Here is a 26,433-nt window from a genome sequence, read left to right as displayed (position 1 = left end):
ACAGTTGTGGCATCTTGTATTTGGTGGTTGAATTTTTTGTCAACCTTACCCCATTGACCAATGAATATGCTACTTATGAGATTTTAAAGGAATATCTCTGCATAATGTGAATTAATATCACACAAAAAATAAAAACAAACAACTTTACTTAGCATTCACAAACATTAAACAACACTCACAACATGCAGGTCACTCTTGCATAAGCCCTTTATTATGATTATATGCTATATTATGATTATATATCATTATAGATTTTCATATTTTAAAGTTTCGATTCTTTTAAAATTGGATTTTAAAAGTTCAACTGCTCACTTCCTCAATTTGTCATGATGATTTTTAGGATAACGTATTTGCATTTATTGTATACATAACATCAGTTAACATTACTGAGATGAGGTCTGTTCATAATTATTTAGTGTATGTATAAGGTAAAGGCATTATATGTATGGTAAAAGAGCTTGTCAGTAGCATGAGGTAGGTTATAATTTTACAGAGAGAGAGTGAAAGAGAAAAAGGAAAAAACCAGATAGGAGTAAGTCTAAGTGTTGAGAGACTTCATTTAAGCTTTCGATTTTCCACCAGGTTTGTGTGTAACAATACATGCTTTGGCTAGAATTAGCTATAGAGATGATGTCTACATCTCACAGAAATCTTTGTATTTCTGTTCCTCACATGGAAGGAACTGTGTGTGATAATATTTGTCTGTCATCACATGGAAAAAACTATACATGATAGCATTTCTCTACCACATGAGAGCAGTATGATATTAAAGATTGCAGGGTCTTTGATATCCCATAATAAGAGAAAAAGAGAAGACAGATCAAAGGGATAGATACTGTAATGGGCCAGCTAAAAGTTCATTTGCACACAAGTTAAGACAGAATTTCTCTCAACGTTGAAGGAAGCATGATCTTTCTTTTGGACCTGAGCACCAAAGGAACTCAAATGTTACATCTGAGATGGAAGAATTACATAGTCTGCATTTCTCAACAGACAGTAAATAAATCAACATTGCTCATAGCCATGAATATCACAAAAGGTACATTAAGGTGACAACATACAACTACTGCAACTGCAAATATACAAAACAATATTCGATAACATTCACCTCAGTACTGGTAAGAAAAAGAAACTCTCTGGATTGACTTATTTACAAAAAAATATAAATACTACTGTAAGAAAATGAACCTATGCCTAACCGTTGATGAGTATACGTGACAAAGGCTGAGAGAGAATATACTTCAAATTTGACATGTTCACTCATTTACTAACTACTGCATACTGCAAAAATATTCAATTCTAGAAACAGAAACATGACTGACTTTTCCAAAGATTGTAGTGTGCGGAATCAGAGCTACAAATTTTTGGGCAAGAACTCTTTTTATTAGTTACGGAGGACTGGGAGCTTTCTAAAAGGGGTTTGTGTACATTTCTTCAGAGAATTAGCTAGAAGCAGTATTCAAAGAGTAAAAAATATGTTAAGGAAAGCTAAATATGTCAATAAAGATCGTTACTTATTGCTGTTAGAGTTGAGAGATATTTCATTAAACAAACAGACGATAACAACAAAATCAACACAGTTACTTGAACCTATGCAAATACCAAATTAACAAATATGAGTGACTGAAAACAAATTATATAAACACAGGTTTGTATCTAATGTAAAAGCATCATTTTCTATAAGGATAGCTAGAGTCAAACTACTTGCAACTCTGTGCCTAGAATAAAAAATAATTTCTCTAACAGAAGGGTCGCAGTCATGTTGATTAGACAAAGACACTGACATGATTGTCAAAATTTATTTGCCATACCCATAACTCATCAGAAACCTGTAGATACAATACATAAAGATGAATATTCAACAGCTTAAGGAATGGATAAGTAAAGAAAAAGAATTGCTTCAATGTCAGCAGAATCTCTGCAGATATCCATATTGCCAAGGTCACTAAAAGGAACTATTATAGACAACAGTGTTGCCAGGATGAGGCCACAACACAATCAGCCAGAAGTGCATCCCCGTAAGAGCTATTAGAAAATCTGCCAGACAAGGAAGTCAAAAGAACTGGAACAACTTTGAAGAGTATTCAAAAACTCCTTATTCATTACATATGAGGCACAAAGTTTCTCTTTTTTTCCCTGAAGTAATAGGTGTTAGAATGTTTGAATGAGAACTACTAAAATACTTAACAACAGGTTTTGGAGGTGTTATTCTGAATATGTATATTAGTAGTGAAAATTCTCATTGTAAACAAGTCATTTCCAAACACTTGTGGAAGGGGATTACCCAGTCTTTCTGCTCAGTACAAATTCCATATTATCTTCCCTGCTCTGTCATTTCCAAGTGTTTCACAAACTTTATAGAAAAATCAAGAATTAATAGGGAAAACAAAAGCCAGGACTCACTGGTTATTCCCACATTTTGCAAGTGTTCAAAGCAAAGGTTAATCACTCTGTATCAGACCTAAGGTTAAGCTAATTCAGTACAGTATTTGCATAAAGCCAAAAGTATATCCTCAGGGGAAAGCGCATAGGAAAAGGACCATATTTAAGGAAAATCCTCTCCTGCCCCTAAGATTTAATTTTAATTGTTCTGTATTAAGTAATAATATGAGCTATTTTGAGAATTATGAGAATAGTGGTGTAAAAACATAGCTTAATCTAAAAATGTTGATTTTCTAGTGTTATGTTTGAATGTACATCTAAGCTTGTTAAAAGTTGCTCCCAGGTGCTTCAGAAAATACCTACTTTTTGTCAGAGAAATGTGGCTCCTCTGTTAATAGTATTTAGCTGTGCAACACCATAATCACCTTTATTCGTGAGATCACTTTCATATCAAGTGAGGTATTTTTTGTAGAGGTAGAAAAGAATAATTTGTACCTTTTCTGCAGTACAATATCTTAGTAAACCTCCTCTAGAAGGTTGTATTCAACTTGTTGTGGAACAGAAGGAGAGAAGAAGTTCTTGGATGAAGGTGGGATGGCAACAATGGCACGGGGAACAAAAAGCCTATGGCATAAAAGGGGAATACCAGAATTTGGCTTGTGTAGACAAGCAAACTGGCATCTTAAAAAAAGAGATGACTGCCATCTCTAAGCTTATAACATGACAAAGAGTTTCAAAGCTAAAAAGTAATGTTGGTATAAGAAGGAAAAGACATAAGTTGGCTGTGAGTAATTTTAGTTAAGAAATCAGAAGGAAGTTCCTAATAATTTGGATCCTGGAACAATCTTCCATAACAATCACTGAAGAAGAAAATACACAAATAAAATTAACTCTGAATGCCTTTTAAGATCCATCAACAGAGGGATATGAATTTAAACATTTATGGTATGAGTTTGAAACTTGCTGCTTGCAGACCTAGTGTGTGAGATAACACTACATAACTTGGAAAGCCCCTTCACTCCAATATTCGGACACAGTCAATATAAATGCAACTCTAATGTCCCTAGCTAATGCAGCTTTTATCAAACCATGCAATAGGGTTTCTTCTTTCTTTCAGCATTAGAAACTTAAAAATATACCTTATTTTCTATTCCTTTTATTCTCACAACAAAGCTCAACACAGTAGGAACTCAAGCGTTTAGCTGCTTTCTATTGGTAGTAAGATACTCCCAGCATGCAGTGATTTCTAAAACAAGAAGTTCTGTAGTTGTCTTTTGGGTAATGTAGCAAGAAAAACATAAGTATGTGATAACAAAAAATAATATGGGACCTAAGCATCCTGTAGATCTTTTAAATATCCATTTGCTCCACACAAGGAATTATTTTTCACTTGAAGTTTAAAATAAATGTATTATCCATTACATTGTCATATTTAAGGTACTGAAATACTCTGGGTCTAATCCTGCATTTATGTAAGTTAATAGAATCTATAGAAAAGCACAAAGCAAATTAAGTTCCCTTGAAAGGACAATATTTATGTAGCTGATTATGATTTTCAATGTAACATGCAAATACAACATCCTAGATGTTACAGTGAAATTCATTGTCATTCACAAGACCAGAAATGTAGTGCCTGACTCTTGTGCACTTGTATGAACACACTAAAAGTTCATAACTCAAGGAAGTTGCTTATAAAAATTTGAAGTATTTAGGGCTAGAAATATCAATAAACGAGACAAATCCACACACCAAAAAAAAAATGTCAGAAGGTTCTGGCTCAAAAGTTTGAAGGAAGAGACATGATGAGTAATTTCTTCTAATTCTAAACCAACTCTTATCCCAAAGGAAAAAGATTGACTCATTCAAAGTCACATGGCTCTGAGTTGTTTATTGTTCCTCAAAAGACTCGACTGGATTACAAGTTGGTTGCCAACCTAGTGGCCTTCTATGATGGAGTGACTACATCAGTGGAATAGGGAAGAGCCATAGACATCATCTATCCAGACTTCTGTAAGGCCTTTGACATGATCTCCCACAACACCTTCTCTCCAAATTGGATAGATATGGATTTGATGGGTGGACTGCTTGTTGGATGAGGAATCGGTTGGATGGTCACACCCAGAGGGTAGTGGTCAATGGGTCAATATCAAGATAGAGATCAGCGACAAGTGGTATCCCTCAGGGCTCTGTACTGGGATGAGTACTGCTTAATATCTTCATCAATGACATGGACAGTGGGATTGAGTGCATCCTCAGCAAGTCTGTAGACAACACTAAGTTGAATGGTACTAAATTCTTGAAAAGTGTGTTCAAATTTAATAAATTCACAATACATTTTTCAGTAGTTCTAAAATATAGAAATTACCCAATCAGGAAGAATTTTGTTTGTTTTGAGGGGTTTTTGGTTTTGTTGTTTGTTGTTGTTTGTTTGTTTGTTTCCCCTCAAGATTTATGATGTCATTATTCTATTACTCTGAAATGGTGATGTAAAAGTACCCTTATGCTGATTAGAGAGTGTTTTACAGTCCACTTTTTTCTTTTTCAGTTGAACAGAAAACATTACTGACTGACCTTTATATTAATGAGGCTAAATAAAAACACAGATGGCTTCTACTAAGTGAAGGAACTTAAAGTAATGATGTGCTATCTTAAGCCACTGTCCCGCAAAATCAGAGACCAGGATAAACAGAAATCTGATTATTCTAGCTGAGTAAGAAAGGTCAAATAAACCTATCCTCTCTCTGAATCCTTGTCTACACTTAAAAACTGACTCATTTTAAAGAATGCTTGTCAACAATAAGTATACTTGAATTTTTCTACAGAAAACAGTGATTCAACACCATTTTGGAAAATGCTCTTGAGACATAACTTTTTAGGAAAAATGAGGGTAACCAATTGAGTCCAAGGACCCCGAGGTGAGAAATTCAATTACAGCTGTAGGCCTTTAAAAGGGCCAAAGAATGACAAAACAAGAGCAAGCAAGAATGATAGTGTGACTTTTCTCGTGTGTCTTTCTCTAGCCAATCATATTTGCACCAACAATGAACCAGAGCAATCTGAAAATACTGTAGTCTGATGTTACTTCTTTTATACACGAGATTTGGGGGGAAAAAAAAAGTTTACATACGTTTATGAGGGTTTCATAGGTTCAGATAGTTCCATTTAGAAATGATGACAGTTAATCAGTATTTAACAATAAAAAATAGTTAAAAAAACACATAAACAGTAAATATGAGCGTTTTTGCTTATAAACTCTCATGATTGAAAATTGTTGAAAATTTACTTTACATCCAAATTGCATCTGGTTATTACTGGTATTCGGATGTAATAATATAAAAGAAAAAGACAACTTCTTCCTTTAACCCAGAGTTTTGACATTTAAAATAGTTGATTCTTATACTATATGTACTGATTCGTTCAACCACATCTTGCTTAACTCTATAATTAATAAAGTGAAAGCCTAAATTATCCTCTTAATAAAGAACTTTTTTGCTAAATTTTCTGTGTTTTTACCACTTAGTGCATTTGTGTTGGCTTTGTGTGTATTTCTGGATTTGTCGTTAAAGTTGTTTCTTCTGATAGATCTTACCTGTTAGAGTAATCATTACTATATACTAAATATATATAAATATAAATATATATATTACTAAATAGCTCTCTGGAAAAAAAGATCTATTTAAATGGAATGGAATTTATGGCAAGAGAATTACATTTGTTTCAAGATGCTTGAAACCTCAGTCTGTTGAGAGACTGCCGAGACTCCACTGGACATTTGCATCAGTGGATGGAGTTCCAACCATCTCAGTACCAAGAACTCAAAGTAATTATTGAACAGAAAGGCTCTAGTAATTGCAAAATGTTAGTCTATTCCTCAGGACTTTTCTACATAATTCTTTTTCTTTAGGACTTGATCCAAGCTAGTTTTAAAATGTCTCAAGTGACACGGCTCTTTACATTAGCACAGATTAATAGATCTTAATCGGAACATTTTTCCTGATATCCTAATTGATCTTTTTTTTTCAACTTCATCTAGTTAGCCGTTTTTGTACACCCTGGAAACACAGCAAATAATTTCTTTCCCTGCTTCTCCAGGTACCATTCAAATAATAATAAATCTTCAATTTAGTCAAATTTACTCACTTTTTAAAAAATCTTGCCACAGACCCATACATTTAACATCACATTTCCTGTCTTTATCGGCAAAACCAGGGCCTCCATCAAGATAGTGAATGCAAAAGTGGCAGCTGAGGAACAGTTCAGGGGTGGGTGGGTACCACACAGGTGGGGAACATCAAAGATTACTGGTGCTAAAGAAATATCTCTGTTGTGCTTGTCACTGGGATGGAGAAAGCCTCCAACGCAGGCTGCAGTTAGGCAGAGTGTGCTGGTTGCGCCCAGTGAGATGGAGGCAGCCCACTGCCTCTCCCCTAAGTGCTCAGCTGCTCTAGACAGCAATAGTTTCCAAATGAGTCTTTGCTTTGGGTGATTGTCTTAATGTTCTTTAAAGAGAGGTTAGCTGAAATTTTTTTCTGGTCTCTCCTTTCTTCATAATTTAATTGCATAAGTTGTCACTACCGGAGATGGATCTAGATGATTTAGATGATAATTTCTGGAGGCAATTGCTCTCTATTCTACTCTTTTACACACTCTTGAAAGCCATCACTCTTTTTGATGAGTTGACAGTGACCCCTCCCACTGTATACATTTGGAAAACAGATCTGAAAATGTTAAGCCTTATCCGTGCCTACGTAGTAAAGGACTGGTCAAGTAATCATGCAGAATGAGAACTGCTTCCTGTTACTGGTGATCAAGGAGGCAGCAGTGCTGTTTTGCACTTGTCAGATTAATCATATTCTCATTTTGGCCAATATTCCTCAAAACCCTCTATCATATGCAGAGCTTCTTACTGAAATCTATAGAGAGAAAAAAGGAAAAAAAAATGCTAGAGCAGTTCACCAGCATTGATCTCTGTGCAGAATTGCAACTTACATCAGTAGAAAAGGAATGACAATAAAACATGGTCCATGAAGCTCTTTTTCACTTGAGAGTTTTTTAGACAGAACAAACTGCAGATTGTGCAATGGACATCTTTCCAGCCATAATACATGACCCTTTGAAACAGGAAGGACATGAAATCTAAAACAAAGAACTTTTGGCAGAGGTGGGAAGGAAAAAGGCATAAGCCCACAGAGCCGTGGTAAATGAGAAACACAAATTTAATTCACTTTTCAGACACAAGTATGTGTGGATATAATAATATTTCATCTATTGTCTTTGCATTTAAAATGGGTACATATATCTGGCTATCAGGTTATTTACTACAGGAAATCTGTGTTCTGTTGCTGTTCGAACCTGCTAAATATGTTTACCCTGTGGAAGACAGCATCTTTAACTTAAAATTGAACTATGCTGGGTAATTTTATAACTATTTTCCTTGCATCAGGGAAAGAAGACCACATAGAGGAACATTCAAGTAGTCCTGCTATCTTCTGTGAAGATACTGGAATAATTAAGCAAACAGAATTTGGGGCCTGTTAATTTTAGCAGATATTATAAAGAATATTGTCGATCTAATACAACAATTTAGCTGAAACAATAGTGACATAATTGACAAAATTACATAATAATTACAGTGCTTTAGAGTGAGCTATATTAAGGGATGACTCATCACTCAATACATAAGAAGGTACAGAACTACGTCAAATCCAGCAGTGCAGTGCAGTATATTGTAGCTGCAGCCAAAAATGAAATTTAAAATCAGCGATCTTTCATTAATAAGTGGGGAAAGGAAGAGAATTAATGGAAAGTATGAGTATGAATTTTGCTTTACTTTAATGAATTAAATTTAAAAAGTGACAAGGAATAGTTGTACAATTACAGTTAACATTTACATCATTTTTAGAAAAAATATTTAATAGATTTTACTATTTGAACCTCACACTTCCTCTGGCAATACTTGTAATAGTTTGCTTTATTGAAAAGGGAGAACTATTCCACTCTTCAGCCGGGGAAATGATTGGTGAAGTGGAAAAGCAATGATGGAATTTTCTGAGATAACTATATTTTTTTTATTAGAATACTTCATCAATGATCATTTTGAAAGAAAAGCTGCACACTTTTACAATCAAGCATAAAACACATAACTTCCCATGAAGCATTTTGAATGATTTTCTATAATAGAATTTGATTGAAACCATTGTCTTAAAAACTACAGAGGCTGAATACATGCATCTTAGACAAAAATGTATTGAAAATTTCTTCCTTGAATAAGCCTTACTTGTTATGCCAAAGATATATATGCCTTCTATAATTTTTCTATCATCTGTTAACATAAAACTTTCCTTGATAATAAACATAGTCCCATTTAAAGATATTATTCAACAGCACAATTACACATCATCAGCGAAGTTACCATGCTAAGCTTTTTCTATGAAAAATTGTGATGGTTTGTACTCACCAGGTGTAAAATTATACCGAGCAGAAAACCCAATAGATTCCAGCTCACCATCAGCAAAAAATTTAATCCATAGGAATCTGCCACTGGATTTTATCATAGGTGGATTTTGCTGTCCACAGAAACGTCCAATGATTGGGGAAAAGCCAAAAGGTCCATCTCGTACTTCAATATGGTCAAATTTACACTCCCAAGAAGGCTCTATGGAATATTTTTCATCAAAGTGTAGTTCAATGCATTGTCTAGGGGCAGCTAGAGATGAAAAGAAAATTATCTTATTATTTTCTAATCCAAAACCCTTCAAACCTAAAACAAAATTAAAGAAAATCAAATATATCAATTTTTTATACATCTTAACGTTTTGCATAAAAACTTGTTTGAAAATTAATATATCTATATTTTTATAGATTTTACGGCATTAGCTTACTTGTCTATTCTTTTCCTTTAAAAAAGTGTTCACGACAGCAGTTCTTAGCCAAACTAAGAGATATCAATGATGTAAAGCAAAACACAGGTTGAGAACAAGGGGTTCAAACATAAAATACTTCTAAGAAACTTATGTATCTGGAAAACAGTGTTATCTCATATTTGGCAAGGGGAGAGGCGAATGTTAATCAGAATAAAGTTTTTACCTAATGCTTACAAAGATGAAGAAAAAACTGATCAGAACTGTACTACAATAAGGACAAATTTTCTTCCTATATGTATTGCAGTCAATGACAAGTTTGAGTGTAATTGCTTATACTCAGAATTACTTATCATCTCATTTAAAACATAAGGGCAAGTGTAGTGAATTCTCACTTCAGAAACTGGATAAGCATGAAGCAAAATTAACATCTAACTGAAGAGCCAATAATATTCTACTGAAAACCCTGAAGAAACTTTATAGTGGTCGCTTGATTAGACATAAAAACACCTTTATTCATAGATACTAAGGTTAATGGCAGTCAGAATGATCTCTAAAACAAACATTCCCTGGCATATCCTGCATAAAACAAAATTGAAAAACTCATCGAACTATAGTATATGATACTAAAGTATTTTCTTAAAAGGAGAAAAAAAATAGTTTTGTCTACAAATTTTTCTTATACAGCATCCCCGGGGTGCACTGTTCCTACACTGAATCCTGTCCATAGCAAAACATGTATGCCTTCAGTGTCTAGATCATGGTGCGATACAGCCTTTTGCTGACAAAACCTCCCGCTAAGACAAGGGTATGTTGTGTCTCTGCTGTGCCTCTCATGGGATCCTGTCCTACACTTAACACATATTAGAAGAGTTGAAATTGCTATGAGCTGTGCCTGACTTACCATTCCTTTCACATGAAAACATGCAGGATCAAACTTCAAGCTCAGTGCATAAGCTTAGCATGGAAACTACTGCCACTCCAGTAGTCAATATCCTTCCATTTCTTTCCTCAGAAGTAACAGGAAAACTATCACTGTAGTGACAACCTAGATTTTGTATGTATTTTGAAATGTTTTAAAATAAAACTTTTGGGCTGAACTTATTACTCACATAAGAAGGGAGACTATTTAAAATGAAATAAGAAGACCTCAGGTAAATCTTATAATCTTTACATAAAAGCACAGTCATATCCCATTTAGAACTATTCCATGTAAATAAATACAGTATCATTTCATAAGAAGCATTGAAGAGGTTAATAAAACACATTATTTGAGAAGAAAGCTTATTTAATAGCTTCACTTTCAATATTAATATAATTGACTGATATTTATTGAAATATTTAATTTAACATCATAAATAAATCTTATCTACTGTTCTCAAATTGAAGACATTCACGATTAGAGAAGTACTTACTATTGGCTTGTTCTTATTTATACCACTTTACAGTGGTATAAATTTGTGATCTTTGTGCACAAATTCAGTAGCAAAATCAAAACCTAAAACTTTACATATACCTGCACTGGTCAATGGAAATGAAGCTACTTTGAAAGTGTGAAAAAACTTACAAAATTAAAATCAGATAATAAAGCATCGAAATAAGATCTTATTAATGCTAGGCTGGGTGAGGTTTGAAGACCAAAGCAGATCTTTTAGATCACAGTAAAAGACTAAATAATTGGAAAACATCATTAATTAATTTTATTCAGATGTTTCTGCCCTTGGCTTCACGTATTTGTAACATGTATTGATTTAAACTTAACTAAGCAACAGTAGGGTAGAAGAGAGAAATCAGCACCTTTCGATCTGGGATCCTATTTTGTATGCTCTTATTCCATGTAAGGAGATTTGTTGAGAACTCCTCCTCATTCACATATAGACTGCAGAGTCAGGTGTCAGAAACTCCATCCTGACTACGCTTTAGGCAATCTTAAAAATGCTCATTATGGCTTGAAAATTCTGTATATGCACTTTTCAAATACTATGCTATTAACCTACCTAAAGCTTTATAGTAATGTTATGATGTTGCAAACTAAATATGAAGATGACTTCTGATAGTATTGTTAGTGTCAGACAGCATCATACCACAGTGCATGGCTGCTCTGATTTCCACGGCAACAAAGAGGTATCTGCTTCAAAAATGGCTTATGTCACTAATGTAACACTTTTGTCCTTTATAAACTTCCTGTATTAGGCCTTCAGTACTCTATTTCATATCAAAAGCAGGCTTACAAGTGCTGTCCCATAGTCAAACACTTAACAGGTCTTCTTTGAATCCAAGATTCATGTAAGATAGGATAAAAACGAGCATGAGTTACCCTCTGAGTTATAGCAGTCATTCGATATGATTTTTGGTGTTGAAAAGGAGCTCGGTTATAGCCTCAGTGTAATATTAAATGAGTCTTTGTGGGTAAAAGACAGGCCTACAGAGGTGCACATGAGATGTATTGACTCGGTGAAAGCACAATTTCCACAACCTCCATGTAGCTCTCTGAATTTCACATTGCAAACTAGTTTTTTGATGAGAATATGACTATGGTTTACTCTTCTCTGCTTTTATTTATTTTTCAATACAGTCAAGATGAGGCTTTTGCTAGTGAAACTCAGCTGTTGCTGGGGGATCGGAAAGAATCACATCAGCTCGAAGAGTGCTGAAGAGTTGCTGCTTTCCCTCAAAGTTCCTATGTGTAGAGGTTGCTTCACTTTAAGAATGGAGCACTGACTATTAATTAACACTGTTTCTCCACTGCTAAATAAAACAAGGCTGGGGGATGAATTTCGGGGTTGGACCACTGCTATTCACACTCCTTAAATGTTAAAATCACCTCCTGGCATCATTTTGGCCATGCCAGTCAGGACTGCTAAAACCCGTTCTTAGGCTGACATCAGTGAAGTACTATTCACAGCAAGCAGTTTGTATCTGTACTCTTGACTGGGAAGGTGAAAGGAGTTAATTTATACATGTGTGATTGTGCATTATCAGCCTTAAGGCCTGTGAACATTTCCTGACCTGTTTTAGGTATTAGGATAGGTACTGCCTTGTGTCCCAGCCTGTTCTGCAAGCTAGACCAAACAGGACAAGGCCCTTTTTCTTAACTCTTCTCAGGAATGCAACATAATGTGTTTCTGTAACTGTGAGGACTGTGGGTATCAGAAAAGATTGGGCAAGGGGAGGGAGGAAGGGGTGCTATACATGCATCCATGCACTTTTTCATCACATGCTTTTAAATGCATCTCTGTGCTTGGTCTTGTACAATATTTAAAGGTTAAATGTTTGTTTGCAATAACCTACCTAAGAAACAAAGCTATTTAAATCATCCTGGAAACGACCATAAGGAACAAAAATACACAATTCAAACTCTCAATTTTAATTTCCTTCTAGACAAAAAGTTATTGTTCTAGACTTACACTCTGTCTTTAGCAAAGGGTTTCTTTGCCAAACAGGAGCTAAAACAAGCAGGTATTATATAAACACATGTCTTGTGCCACAGCTTTCGAAACAAAGTGTGTGCAAATGTGGTCACAGTAAAACATACAGAAATAGAGTGAGAACAAGTCTGGAACAATGACTAATAATAATGTATGTATAGTAACAGAAAACCAAACCAACCAAACAAAAAGCCTAGAATATTCAATTATTCCAAACTGCGTTGGAATCTGGCCATCTAATCACAAAAGGAGGGATGGAGTGGTCATTTCTGGTATCTTTATTCACAGGTAAAGACCATTCATGTCTTCCAAACTTTTTCTGTGGCTACAATGTCAGGAAAAGTTGTTGTCAAGTCCAAACGAAATCCATTGAAGCTGTCTCATAAAATGATTTTACTTCAAATCTCAAATATCTTCCATACTTGGCTTTCAATTATCTTTCTTCAAAAAATTTTAATAACATGGAAAGACTACTTAATGCTTGCATGTTTTGTCATATTTTTCATCTAATTGTCTTACATAAATGCTGTTTTAAGATTTTACATTCGATGAAAAAAAGCCATTGGGTTCCAACTTGTGGCAGAAGAACAGTTGCAGCAAAACCTCACAACTAAAGTTTTAATTCTGATCAGCCTCTAAGTCTGTGTAACTAATAGCTGAATTTAAGCAAAAAATCTGTTTCAATTTACCAGATATGTGGAAATGAGACATTAAACTCAACAGCTAACCCATCTATCTGAGCTGCTACAGTACTAATAGTTTTCAATAATCCTTGATCCTCCTTGTTGTCCAGCTATTATTGATAAGAAAGTCACCTAAAGCCTCCTTTTAAAAGAGGATTCTTACTTGGTTTTGATGAAAACTTTTAGAACACAAAAATCACAAAAGGACTTTGAGCAGAGATTGTTCACACAGTGATACGTGACCATTTTGTAACATTTGTGAAATATCTAGGATTAAAGAGTTTAATGATCTCTAGTGAAAACATGGAAGACCTTCAAGAGAGCTAACTCTAAATGTCCACAAACATATAAAATGGAAGATTTATTTCATATCTCTGTAAAGCAACTCCAGTCCATACCTATATTTATAAATAAGAATTTAACTATTAAAAATTGAAGAATGGATAAAATCTTATAAGTATGCCACTTGCAGGATTTCCAAAACAATTCTGAAGAAATCTTGTGTACAGTATGACTACACTCTTCAAATATTTTTGACACAAACAAAAGCCTTTACTCCTACAAACTCTCCTGTGCAAATTTTCTTTTGCAGCATACATGCCAAATTTTCTGCAGTCTGGCAAAGCCTAATGCTGCCACTGCTGCAGTTGTTCCAGGCAGCTGTGAATTTTGCCAGGTTAGAGTCATGAATATGCAAAACAAGGGTGAATTTGAGCCCAACAGGGAATTTAATGTGTACACTCATCTATTTCCTACATTTTTTACATACCAAATAAGACTAGGAGGAAAAAAAAAAAGAAAGAAAAGAAAGAAAAAAATTCTCAATGCATTTTGAAAGGCAGATGGGATTCATCAGAAGCTCCTCTATAGCATAATATTTTTTATACTGAGTCCTTGACTTCTGGATGACCTAAAGGATTTCTTTTATAAAGGTATCCAATCTGGACTTTAAAATTCCTAGTTATTCCAGTAGTTAATTATCATTAATACTATAATAGAAAAAAAAAGGAAAAAAAAAGGAAAAGAAAAAGAAACTTCTAGCTGTTTGAACTGAGTATGCCTTTGACTGCTAGGATAGAAGCCTCTGCAGTCAGAAATCCTCTTCTCTTTTAGAAACTCACCATCTATGATCATGGCAATTTTTGCCAGCTCCTTTACTTCACCAAAGTAGGAAATGATAAAAGGCTTGCATACATTTTAGATGAGCAACAATGTGGGGCAAAAATTGTATCATGAGGTGAAATTCAATTTTATTACAATACACTACCTGCTGGAGTCCTCACTCAAGTCCACTAAAATCAGTAGAAATTGTGCTTGAGGGAAGCCATCAGAATTTACCCTAGATTGTGTTTGATAGCAAAAAATGAAGGAGTGAAAGCAAGCAACCTCAATTCTGTTCCTGGCAAAACCATGGAGAAGATTGTTGTGGGAGTTATTGAAAAACATCTGAACAAGAGTGCAGTCATTGGTTCCAGTCAGCACGGGTTCATGAGGGGAAAGTCCTGCTTAACAAACTTAATTTTGTTCTACGATCAGGTTACCCACCTAGTTGACCAAGGAAGCCTATCAATGTGATCTTTTTGGATTTCAGCAAAGCCCTTGATACTGTCTTTCACAGTATCCACCTGGACAAGATGTCCAGCATACAGCTGGATAAACACAAAATATAGTGGGTGAGCGATTGGGTGATGGGCAAGGCTCAAAGGGTTCTAGAAAACGGGGTTATGTTGGGCTGGTGACCAGTCACTAGCAGGGTTCTGCAGGGATCCATCTTAGGGCCAGCACTCTTCAGTGTCTTCATAAATGACTTAGACTCAGGACTTGAGGTAATGCCAAGTAAGTTTGATGATGACACAAAATTGGGAGGAACTGTTGATACTCTCAAGGACAGAGAGGTCCTGCAGAGTGATCTGGACAAACTGAAGAACTGGGCAATCACCAACCGCATGAAGTTCATCAAGGGCAAGTACCAGATTTTGCACCTGGGACACGGCAACACTGGCCATACATACAGACCAGGGGACGAGATGCTGGAGAGCAGCTCTGTGGAGAGGGATCTGGGGGTTCTGGTCGATGACAAGTTGAACATGAGCCAACAGTGTGCCCTGGCAGCCAAGAGGGCCAACCATGTCCTGGTGTGCATGAAGCACAGCGTTGCCAGCTGGGTGAGGGAGGTGATTGTCCCGCTCTGCTCTGCACTGGTGCGGCCTCACCTGGAGCGCTGTGTGCAGTTCTGAGTGCCACAGTATAAAAAAGATACTAACCTACTGGATAGTGTCCAGAAGAGGGCTATGAAGTTGGCAAAGGTCTTGGAGAGGAAGCTGTATAAGGAGCAGCTAAAGTCACTTGGTTTCTTCAGCCTGGAGAAGAGGAGACTGAGGGGAGACCTCATCCTGGTCTACAGCTTCCTCACAAGGGGATGAGGAGGGATAGGCGCCGATGTCTTCTCTTTGGTGACCAATGACAGAACCTGAGGGAATGGCAGGAAGATGTGCCAGGGGAAGTTTAGATTAGACATTAGGAAAAGGTTCTTCACCCAGAGGGTGTTGGAGCACTGGAACAGGCTCCCCAGGGAGGTGTCACGGCCCCAAGCCTGACAGTGTTCAAGAAGAGACTGGATGATGCCCTCAGACACATGGGTGTGGGGTTGTCATACACATACACAACTGTGGGGTTGTCATACACAGGGACAGGAGTTGGACTCGACGATCCTTGTGGGTCCCTTCTAACTCAGGACATTTTATGATTCTATGATTTTAAGCAGGCAGGAAGGAACCTGGTGAATTGTACACGTATTTAAACTTGCATCACATGGTTGTCAGTATGGCATATACAGTCCTGGTGTGCTGAACTGAGACATACAAAGGAGAAATAGTAATGTGGGAACACTGTTACAGATCATAACAGTTCCCCGAGCTTGGTACTTGGTATTTGACAGCAGCCAGAAGCCACTTGAAGTGTGCTTATTTTTGTCACATTTTTCATACATGACTATTCCTGATCTTTTTAGGTAGATGGAAATAAACAGGAGGAGATCAGATTTGAAAATGTTGTAGAATATGCATGTTTCTTATCAAATTATATACTAATAGAGCTGCTACCATTGTGGGTTTTAAAATACCGTGGTACGATCCAAACGGTTGATTATGGCTGCAGAAGAAGCAGAAAGTAACAATGTTGTAAGAAATTCTGTTAAACTTTTTTTTTCCCAGATTGATTTTTCCCCTAAAATATAAAAAGATGTCTGTTGAGTTTGGATTATTCTTTTTCTTATACATTGCTACAAACTTGTCAGTGTGGAATTTCATCTTCATCATAGAATCTATTGATTAAATCTTTCCTTCCTAAATTGTTCTTAGACATTTCTCATGTGAGGTATTTTAAATCAGGTTATTTCAATAGTGTACTTACTACCTTTCAACTTATTAACTATATTTTTCTATAAAAAAGGCAAAGGTCTTTAGAATAAAGGTCTTCAAGACATCTTCTTGCTAACAAGAACATAGATAGTGGACTAGGGTTTACAAAGATGGTCTTTTTTTTTTTTTTTTGCACAGCCTTTCTCTTTAATGATAAAACACATCTCTGTGTTTCAGATCCTTAAAGATAAAATAGGCTTACTACTTCCCAACCTCACAGGAATGTTAGAAAGATTATTTGACCAATATATGCAAAAAGGCCTGGATCTAGCAACATAAGTGTAACAAAAAATATAACCCTAAGTAGTACATATTGAACCTATACATTTATCTTTAAAAAAAAAAAAAAGTATTTTAGTTCAATTAGTAAACTGTGAAAGAAGTTAAATGTTTACCATATGTCTGCTTAAATTCCAGACTCAGGAGGGATGACTGAACAATCATAAATTTTCTTTAAAGGGCTTGTTTGACTCCATGATTTATAATCACCTCTTTACTTCTGACTTCAGTCAAGTTACCTAGCGCTAAAGTGGAATTCAGAGTTCTCAGTCACTTTGCTGTCATTTCTTTTCCTAACCAATACATAAAACATTTACTATCCATCATTCCCCCGGAAGACTTTGTAAAATATATTCCTTTTAGTGACTTAGCACTAGATTTGGAAAGACAGACTGGTTTTTAAAAGTGTCTAGTGAGGGGTTCTAAAGCAGCTAATTCAATTGGAATTAGCTATACATCTTTGAAAATCTTTCTTGGAACTACCTGCACCTTTAGTTAAATAAATATTTCTATAATTCCTATTTCCATAATTTGTAGTTAATAATTCTGTCCAATCAATCATGGGTAGAACAAGCATCAGTGTTGTATATCGCATATATGCACAACTCATTAATGAATCTTCTTGGTTCCAGTGACTTACCATTCTGTACCTGATTCATCTTTTCTGCTCCTAAAATCTCACAGTATCTAATCTCTATTACTTTCCACAGATTCATTTTTACAACAGTCCCTTCAATATCCATTGTACTAAGATTGATGAAAAGAAACCATGTAACTTGCTTATAATATATCTCTAGCCTTTCTTATATCACCTTCATGTCTGCAACTGTCCATTCTTTAAAAACTGTGTCTTAACAGCTGTTCACTTTTCATGTTTATTTTTTTTTCATTTATTTTCACTTCTCATGAACACTTGAATAGAAAATATTTTTTTCACTCACTATATGGATGTTTTCTGTATGACTTTCTTTACTGTACTTTGCCTAGCTACGCTTGTCATCTCAGATTCAGATATGATAAGTTTAAAATACCTATATGAAAATGAAAATCATTTTTGTTTCCTGTGTTCACTTTTTTTACCCATTTAAAAATATTCTTTCTTCTGTCATGTTACAGTATTTTAGGTTCTATTAGTTCTCTGAATATCCTGAAATAAATTATACTGTGTTTACTACTAAGTGACTCATGCGTAATTAACACCTGAACTAATTTATGAATGATGTCACAAAATAAATCAAATATTTTCTAGTATTTCTTAGTATGCCCTACAAAATATTTACATTTTTTACCAAGAGAAAAAAAAAAAGTACAGAGATAGAGCTTCCCTAAATCTTGTATTTTGAGAAGATTTATCATGAGCATATAGGCTTTACCTATTCTTCACATAAAATGAAATAAAACACTTTGTTTTTAATACTGTTGGTGATAGAATATAAAGATTTTTTGGCTGGTCACCTTCTATAATGTAGACGCACTCTCTGTCAGGAGGATACTTGTTGGGGTAATTGGGAGAAGTGAAGATGCCTCCTTCTGCGTATTTTGTCCAAGTTCCACACTGCACTGGTTTCTGTCCTTCGGAAGTAGTTTGCTTTTCTGTGAAATGATCACATTAAGCATTATATAATTAGCTCCCAAATTATTACGTCTTTATGACACCTATAACTCTTACAGAACAAAACAGTCCCTTCTGTCAGTGGCCTCTGCTTTTTTCTGTTGAGAGAGAGAGCATGACCATTGATCTGGGGGAAAATTAGGCTGTTCTTTAGGGGTATGAACGTACGATTCTTAAAACATTTTTTTCAAAGCAGAGAAGAGACTTGGATGTCTAGGGGAAGACACTGCTTTTTAAATAAAACCCTGTAGGGAAAACATGTACTCGAGAAATGGGAGACATGAGTTTCCCACTCACATATCTGAAAAGGCTCAAGTATGTGCTGGGTCAGCAAGCTACATGCTGTAATGCAGGAATACATCAAAGTTGCAAAATCAAGAAAAAAATAAATGCAGAATTATGATAGGATGTAAAAATTGCTTTTAATTCATAGCAGCTTGTCTCTATATTCACCAGACAGAGACGGAGGGGGGGATTCCTGGATTCAGATTCATAGATTATCTTTATTTTTATCTTGCTGTTTGCCATAAAATTAATAAATAGCTCTGAGGCCAGGAATCACAGCCCAGAACTTTCCTGCTCCTAGGTGAATCATCAGCAAACAGAGTCAGACCTTGTTTTTTGCTTTCTTTCTAGCCCTGAAAGTCTTGCACTCCTTTCTGCACATTGGCAGAGAGCCTAGAGACAAAGGTTTGAGTGTGTTCAGTCTGAAGAAGATGAAGAATCACTTCCTGGGCATCATACTTTAACAAGTAGGCTAAAATAAGATGGATTCTTTGGAGAGAAAAATATTGAAGCTGGTATTAAAAGGAAGGATAGTAGGTTCTATACCTCATACAAGTGTCCAAAGAGGTTTTCTCTTTTCACGCAAATGAGGTACCTATATCCAAGGAGTGTCCCATCTAACTTAAGCCTCTGATGTGTGGAGCCAAGTTGTTTGAGAATCCCTCTTATGATCAATGGAGGGAGACACGCACCTTCTAAAGATGATTTTAACCACCTGAGATCTGCTTTATGCACTAGAAGTGTTTCTCTTTCTTCCTGATCTGTATCCAAGCTGAGGATAACATGGATCCTAATTTCCTGAAATGAATTCAAGCCTGCAGGGTCTGAACATTCAGACACAAATTCAGACACATATTGTGCTTAGCAACTCTCCCTGCTTGGTTTTGACTGCATTTAGCATCCGGGGCTTTTAAGAACCTCTTTCTATCCCCACCAATTTCAGATTTTGGATTCTATTTCACCAAGGAAAAAGATCTTAAATGTAGATAGCTCAGTGCCCAAACTGGACATCCCAGTTTGAAAGTGGGGACACACTGGCTAAAGTCAGGTCGAGACTTTAGTTAGATTCAGCTGTACATCAGGCCACTAACTTGTTAAAAAAACCCAAACCAAACCAAAACAAAACAAAACAAAACAAGAACAAACAAACAAACAAAAAACACTGGATTTTTTTTGTACGTACAGGCACACTAATACTCAAATGAATAGAGGACAGACACTGGAAGTAGGTGGGCTACTAAAAATTTCAAGAACTAAACAACTGAAATCCATACTTTGGACTCTAATCTAATGTCTAAAAAAATGTCTCAAGTTTACATACCTGTTCCTTTTTTTGTTGCCCCAGACAAATGTAGGATGATTAGACTTGCTACAACTGAAAGAGAAATACGCATTAGATATCACAGTGTGATAGTGTCTGCTATCAAATCAATTGTAGACACCTATCTTAGAAGAATACAAAATAAATAGAATTACTGTAAAAAAAAGTTTCATGTTTACTGGCATCTTTAAATTGTGCATTTTGCATAAACAATTTTTTTTTGTAATCTGTCCTTGTATTTATCTTTGTAAATTTATCCAAATAAAGAGGAGATGTTTTGGGTTTAAACAAAATCCCCAGGAACTGATGTTTCCCTCCTCTTTTTTTTTTTCTTTTTTTTCTTTTTAATATTACAGAAAAACATTTTATCAATATTTATGTGGATATTCATAGCTTGGACCAGTAATATAAAAGAGACTGCTTTTAACAGAGAGAGACAACCTACAAAGTTTCAGTACCATTGGTCTCACTTATGTCTCTTGCTATAGTGTAATAAAATTTGAAAATGTGTACTGGAACTATGAAAAAAGTGAGGGGTTCACAGCCATCAAAGCATTTGCAAATCCACAGTGAAGTAAATTATTGTGTGTGCTTAACAGTCTCATTAATCTAGTTTACTTTATTTATTGAGGGGTTGTTTCTTTGTGCTGCAGTGCATCTGCAGCCTATTTGACAAATAGAAATCTCCTATTTTGAACCATGGTAGGGAAGCTGTGCCTCTTGGGAAGAAATGTGTCCTCTCTTAGGTGGACTTCAACCCAGAGATACTTCATGAGTTTCTGGGAGTTTCTGAACATAACATTTTAACCAGAAAAGGCTAAGAGGCAAACACTTAGGCCAGTTGTAATGAGACTGCTTTGGAAGATTAAAGTGACTAGCTGGCTACTTGATGAAGAAAACATGCACTAATTATAGTATTTTCTCGTCATCACCCATGCCTTCATTGGCTATTGGAGAAAGTGAGATAGCAAGAGTGAAAGAGAACAGACCCATCAGTTCCTCGAGCGCTCGGGTTTTGATCCTAACTAGTCTGGCATTAAGACTCGACATAGTGCCCAGAGTGCACTAAAGTTAAAACAGAGATGAAGCTGTGTGTTTATTCTGAGTATTTTGGATCGATCAGCTGCCATTTGTTTTTATAATGAGGAATTCATGGATCTGTGGTCTTTAACAAATGTAATTGAATAGCACACTTTCCTTCTCTTATCACTGAGATACACCAAAAGACATAATGGGGTGGTAACTAGTCACCTAAATGATCTTTCAGAAATCATGCTTGAATCATTTTCAGCTTCTATACTGCAAGTTGTGTACAATTTTTACCCAGAAGGATGCCACTCCCTCCATACTTCCAGTATTCCGAGTGTATTGAAATCTCCATTTCTATGCCTGTGAGCCTTCCCACATGACAGACAGTTTGAGGCATGGATGATGGTTGACTTATTAAACAGGGAAAGGCTGAAGTGCTGGGAAAATGAAGGTTTGGCAGCATATTCACTATTTCTTGGTCAGGCTCACTGCCCCAGTGTCTTTCTGAATCCCCCAGCAAACAGTGACGGATGTTGGCAGAGCTCGTAGTTAAAAACTCTTCTGTGTCATTGGCATTCAATGAGAACATTACATCTTCTGCTCAGATCTGAATGCTACCCAAACATTCATGCCCTTACTCTCCTCAGGGATGGATTCTGGAAATACACACTAGCTGAGACTCAGCCCGTCGGCTGTGTCAGAATCTGAAGGCGCTGAAGGATTTGCCCACTTAATAAGTTGCTCGTTTACTTTAGCTGTGTTTCATGCAGTGAACATACTGCATCTATGCCTATAATCCTCACCAGTCAAAACCTAATTTCTCAATAGCGTAAGGTGTATTGGTGTCAGAATATGGAGCCAGCTGCTGGCATTCTTTCTGCCCACAACTTTATGGAAGCTGGAATAGGAGGCACGGCAGCTAAACAAACCCTATTTGAGGAATGTTTCTTCTTAGGCTATTAATAACAATTCATGTCTGATTCTTACAGGTTCATTTCAATCACCATTATTTTTTAGCTCTTCCTTCCTTTTCTATATAGAGGAAAAAAAGTTCAAGGAAGGGAAGAGAGTTGTCCAAGTCACAAAGGTATTATTACAAAGATGACAGAAAAACCACAGGCCTTTTCAATTCCAGCATAACTGCTAGAAAGCATGCTTCCAAGTCGCAGAGCCATGTTATTTCAAAGCAGGGAGCTATACTTACATACTATCATGCCAGTATCCAGTTCTTAGTAAGGAGGCAAAATAATCTTGATAATGAGATGTAATAGCCAAGAAGACACTAACAGACTAAACATTTTTCTGGACATATCCAATCTAGACTTTGCATGAAGTCAAATACTTTTCTCATATTTCCAAAGAAAAGAGAAAGCTTCTTGATTTTGTGACAGTAACACCACCATCACCAAAATCTGTACATTGGCAGAAATTAAAATTATGGACTTTATGGGAAAAGGTAACACATTTTTTATTTAAGCAGTTAAGGCAGTCCATTTTCTTCCACGATGCCTTGCCTTTTCCTTTCTCAAGCCACAGTACAAGAATAACACTTCTCACAGAAAGAAAAAAGAAAAAAAAAAAAAGACCCCAAAGAGACCAATCACAGAGTCTTCACTCACTCAAAACTGTCACTTGGGAAGCTTTGGCAGTACAGCAATAATATTGTGATCATCTGCCTTTGGGAATTATTTTAAAGAAGTTTCCACCAAATTTCTTGTTGCATTCTCTCTGGCTCCCTCCCCCCCGCTTTCCCTTCTAATCATGGGTGTAATTATAATCATGCTTTCTAGTGCCACTCTGATTATGCATCTTTGCATCTTTTTGGATTTGTGCATTTTTCCATTACAAGCTGTCATTAAGAGATTTATCTCTTGGCCAGGCAGCTTTTTGGAGGCTGTGATTTGGCATAGACATGGCTTAGCCTAGCGAAGAGTTGTTGGACAGGCAATACCTTGCCATGGCGCTGCTGTTTTGCAGGTGTGGGCATAGAGAGAGGTGCTGGAAGGAACTGTGGCCAGTCAAGCCCCTTCAGCAGACCGGCTCCTCTGCAAAACTGAGACGGGAAAGGGGATCCCATCCACGGAGCCCGAGGCCTCTGGGGGGTCTTCGACGAGTAATCGTTACATTACGGTGCCTCGCTGCTGCTCCTGGAGGATATTTCCCGAGGGGGCCGCCCCCGCCCCGCAGCCCACCGGCATCCACGCCCGCTGTGGCCCCCGCCGCGGTGCTCGGTGCTGCTCGGCGCCCCCTCGCCCCAAGCCCGCAGGTTCGAGCCTCGGCTGGGGCTGCACAGCACCGCCGCGGACGGCGGGGGCCGTTGTCCCCCTCTCTTCACCGTTACCCTGAAAGCCATCAGACGCGTCGCGCCCCGGCTAAAGCCTCCAGCCCGAACTGCAAGAGCGTGCCCCCCCGCCCCACAGCGCCGACAGACACCAGACCCCCTCCGCTGCACTGCAGAGTGGTGGGAAAGGAGGTGTTGTGTGTGCGTGGGGGGGAGTTTACCCCCACGCCGCGGGGGTCTGGGCGTCCCGTTACGCTAGTTGTGGAGGCAGCGGAGGGCAAGAGCCCGTGCGCGGTGGCGGAGCTCAGGCGGGGGGCGGGTAGGGGGAGATACTCACTGTAAAAGAAGCTGCGCCCATGGGTCATGTCTGTTCCTTACACAAGGGGCTTCGGTCTCCACTAATTCCATTTAGATACGGGAGGACTTCCAGTGGCGGGGAGAGGATGGAAGTAGGAAAAAGAAGAAAAAAAAAAAAAAATCCCAAAGCCCACACACAGCAGAGCGGAGCAGCCCTTTCTCTCGCTCACTCTCCTTCACCGCCTTGAAATAATCACCGCCGGCTCAATCCCATCACGCCCGAGCTATCATCAGCACCACCATAAGCGTTGCATCGCGGCGGCGGGCAAGGCGGCGGCAGCGGCGGCGGCCCGAGCATCCAGGTGCCGGCGGGCGGCGGCGGCGGGGCGAGCCGAGCCCCTAGTCACCAGTTTCGTACAAAACCAAAAGCAGATCGAAGCATTTCCTGCAGGACTCCGAGCCCAGCGACTTCCAGCCCTTCGGCTTCTTTTGATGCATTGAAGAAGGGATTAATGGGTCCGTCATCAGCTCCCTGTGCTTGTTCCTCTGAAGGGGTGGGGGCGGGCGGGAGGGAACCCAAAGAGGAGGGGTGGGGGGAAGAAAGATTTACCAAATAGGGGATTTAGTCATATTTGTGTAAGATGTGATCCTTATTAGAGAAGAAATCCTCTAAAATCGAATAAATCCATTTTTGCAAAAACCTCTCCCTGCGCATAGCATAGTATCAAGTGGTGGCAGCGGCAAGAGGCTGAAAACACATTTGCACCGTCTGAAATCCTCTCGGGAATGGACTGGAGTAAGATAGAGATGGATGAGGGTAGAGAGATGTCCCCTCACTTCTCCAGTCCAGGGCGAGGAGCAGAAGAAAACCCTGGAGACTCTTCCATTCATTCAGTGCAGGGAAGGGGAGGGGAAGGGCGGGAGGGTGGCGGTGATGGGGAAAAAAATGATTTCAAAACTAGGAAAGGAAGAGTAAGAGGAGAGGGATCTTTTGCCCTTCCCTATCAGTTCATGGATTAGGCAAACTGCTCATGAGTTCCTCCTTGAACTGCACCTGCCAAAGGGAAATTGAAAAGATTTTCCTCCTTGAGAGGCGACTTCTCCATTTACACACCCCCCACACACACTCACGCACGCTCACGAAAGGAAGCAATAAAACTTTAGCTGCTAATCCTCTGGCCGCAGACACGATGATTGTCTCTTCCAATCAGCCCAGACACGACAGCAAAATCTCTCCCTTTCCGTCCTCCCTTTCCTTTCTCAGGCTTATATTCCTCCATAGCTACATCCCACCCCAAACACCCATCCCTTTGACGAGGTTGCAGAGGGCTAGTGGCCAGGGCGGGAAGGGAGGAGGGAGACTAGGGAAAAAACATATTAATAATAAGAGTAATGAGACAGCTGAAATGATCTCAGCGAAAAACGAAAGAGGAAGAGCACTGGATGGACAGAAAGGGCAAGGTCCCCTCTTGGCCTCGGGAACCGGCCCTGCAGGGTCGCTGCAGCCGGCAGAGCTGCCTCCCGCAGCGCCTCAGCCCCGGCACCCCCGGCCTGGGCAAGGAGAGGGCGGCGGGGACAGACGGGGGGGAAGCGTACGGCTGGGGCGGCGGGGAGGGCCGAGGAGAAGGGAAGATTTGTCCCACAGAAGTGCGAACGGAGCAGGATGGCGTCCCCCGGCCCCTCTATATCGCTGCTGCGGCTGAGAGGCTGGGGCAGAGACGGCTCGGGAGAGGGGTCAGGGGACAGAACCGGGGAACCCGAGTCCCGGGGCACACCTAGCCCCTTCCCCGGGCTCCCCACGCCGCAGCCAGCACCTTGTCCGCACCTGATGCTCACGTCGTTTGCAACAAGAAAAGTGTGTCTGGAAGCGCGCACTCGGGGCAAGCGGCGGGGGGAGTCGGAGGAGTGTTGGGGAGGAGGCAGTATATTAATAATAAAATATAGCTCGAGATCCACTTTTGCGTGGAAGAGGAAAGGCAGAGGGGAGGCGAGAGCAGGTCGGACGCCGCCGATCGCAGTTTGCCAGCGGTCCCCGTAGCCGGGCGCGGAGGGGCGGTGCGCACCCGCGGAGCCGGGCTGTGCTCCGGGATTGGGTCCTCGAGTCCGGGGTCTGCCGGCTACCTGGTGGGCGGTGATAACGTAGTCGGGCGGCCTGTTGCCTTTAGGGCAGCTTTTTAACAAGGTGGATAAGTTTCCTTTCTTCGGAGCAGCACTGATCCACACTATTGCTGCTCCAGAAGGTAAAGGCTGAGAACGCCTCGATTTATTTATTTATTTATTTTCAGTAAATCTCCGTGTTTTCACAAAGAACCTCGGGGATCTTTTTCAGCCTGTGGATTGTCTGCTCTGTACTCTGAAATCAAGAATATATCTGCCATCAATGCTTACGAATGCAGACAGTCAGCAACAGCTCATGCACATTAGGATAAGTCTGAGCTGATCTTGGCGAGCAGAATTCATCCACTCACCCAGCCAACCAGCCATCACCCCAGCCAGCCTCAGTATTTAAAAATCCTTCTGGGTGAGAAGGGCACAGGAGTCAGCTACAGGGCTTTCC

General features: G+C 38.6%; 1 protein-coding gene across 2 annotated transcripts in view; it reads right to left on the bottom strand.

Moving 5' to 3' along the window:
• Positions 1-23,944, bottom strand: part of NETO1 (neuropilin and tolloid like 1) — a 66,945-nt gene extending 43,001 nt beyond the window's left edge. For both annotated transcript variants that reach the window (XM_065629244.1, XM_065629245.1), the window contains exons 1-4: positions 23,917-23,944; positions 20,270-20,323; positions 18,507-18,644; positions 8,840-9,088 (exon numbers count right to left, since the gene is read on the bottom strand). In XM_065629244.1, the coding sequence (XP_065485316.1) occupies positions 8,840-9,088; positions 18,507-18,644; positions 20,270-20,323; positions 23,917-23,944 (469 nt within the window). The remainder of the gene's footprint in view (positions 1-8,839; positions 9,089-18,506; positions 18,645-20,269; positions 20,324-23,916) is intronic.
• Positions 23,945-26,433: the final 2,489 nt, after the last annotated feature.

This window comes from Caloenas nicobarica, chromosome 2 (genome assembly GCF_036013445.1).
Source record: "Caloenas nicobarica isolate bCalNic1 chromosome 2, bCalNic1.hap1, whole genome shotgun sequence".
NCBI lineage: Eukaryota > Metazoa > Chordata > Aves > Columbiformes > Columbidae > Caloenas > Caloenas nicobarica.
The sequence above is the reverse complement of the archived record's forward strand: the minus strand, read 5'-3'. Positions and strand labels throughout refer to the sequence as shown.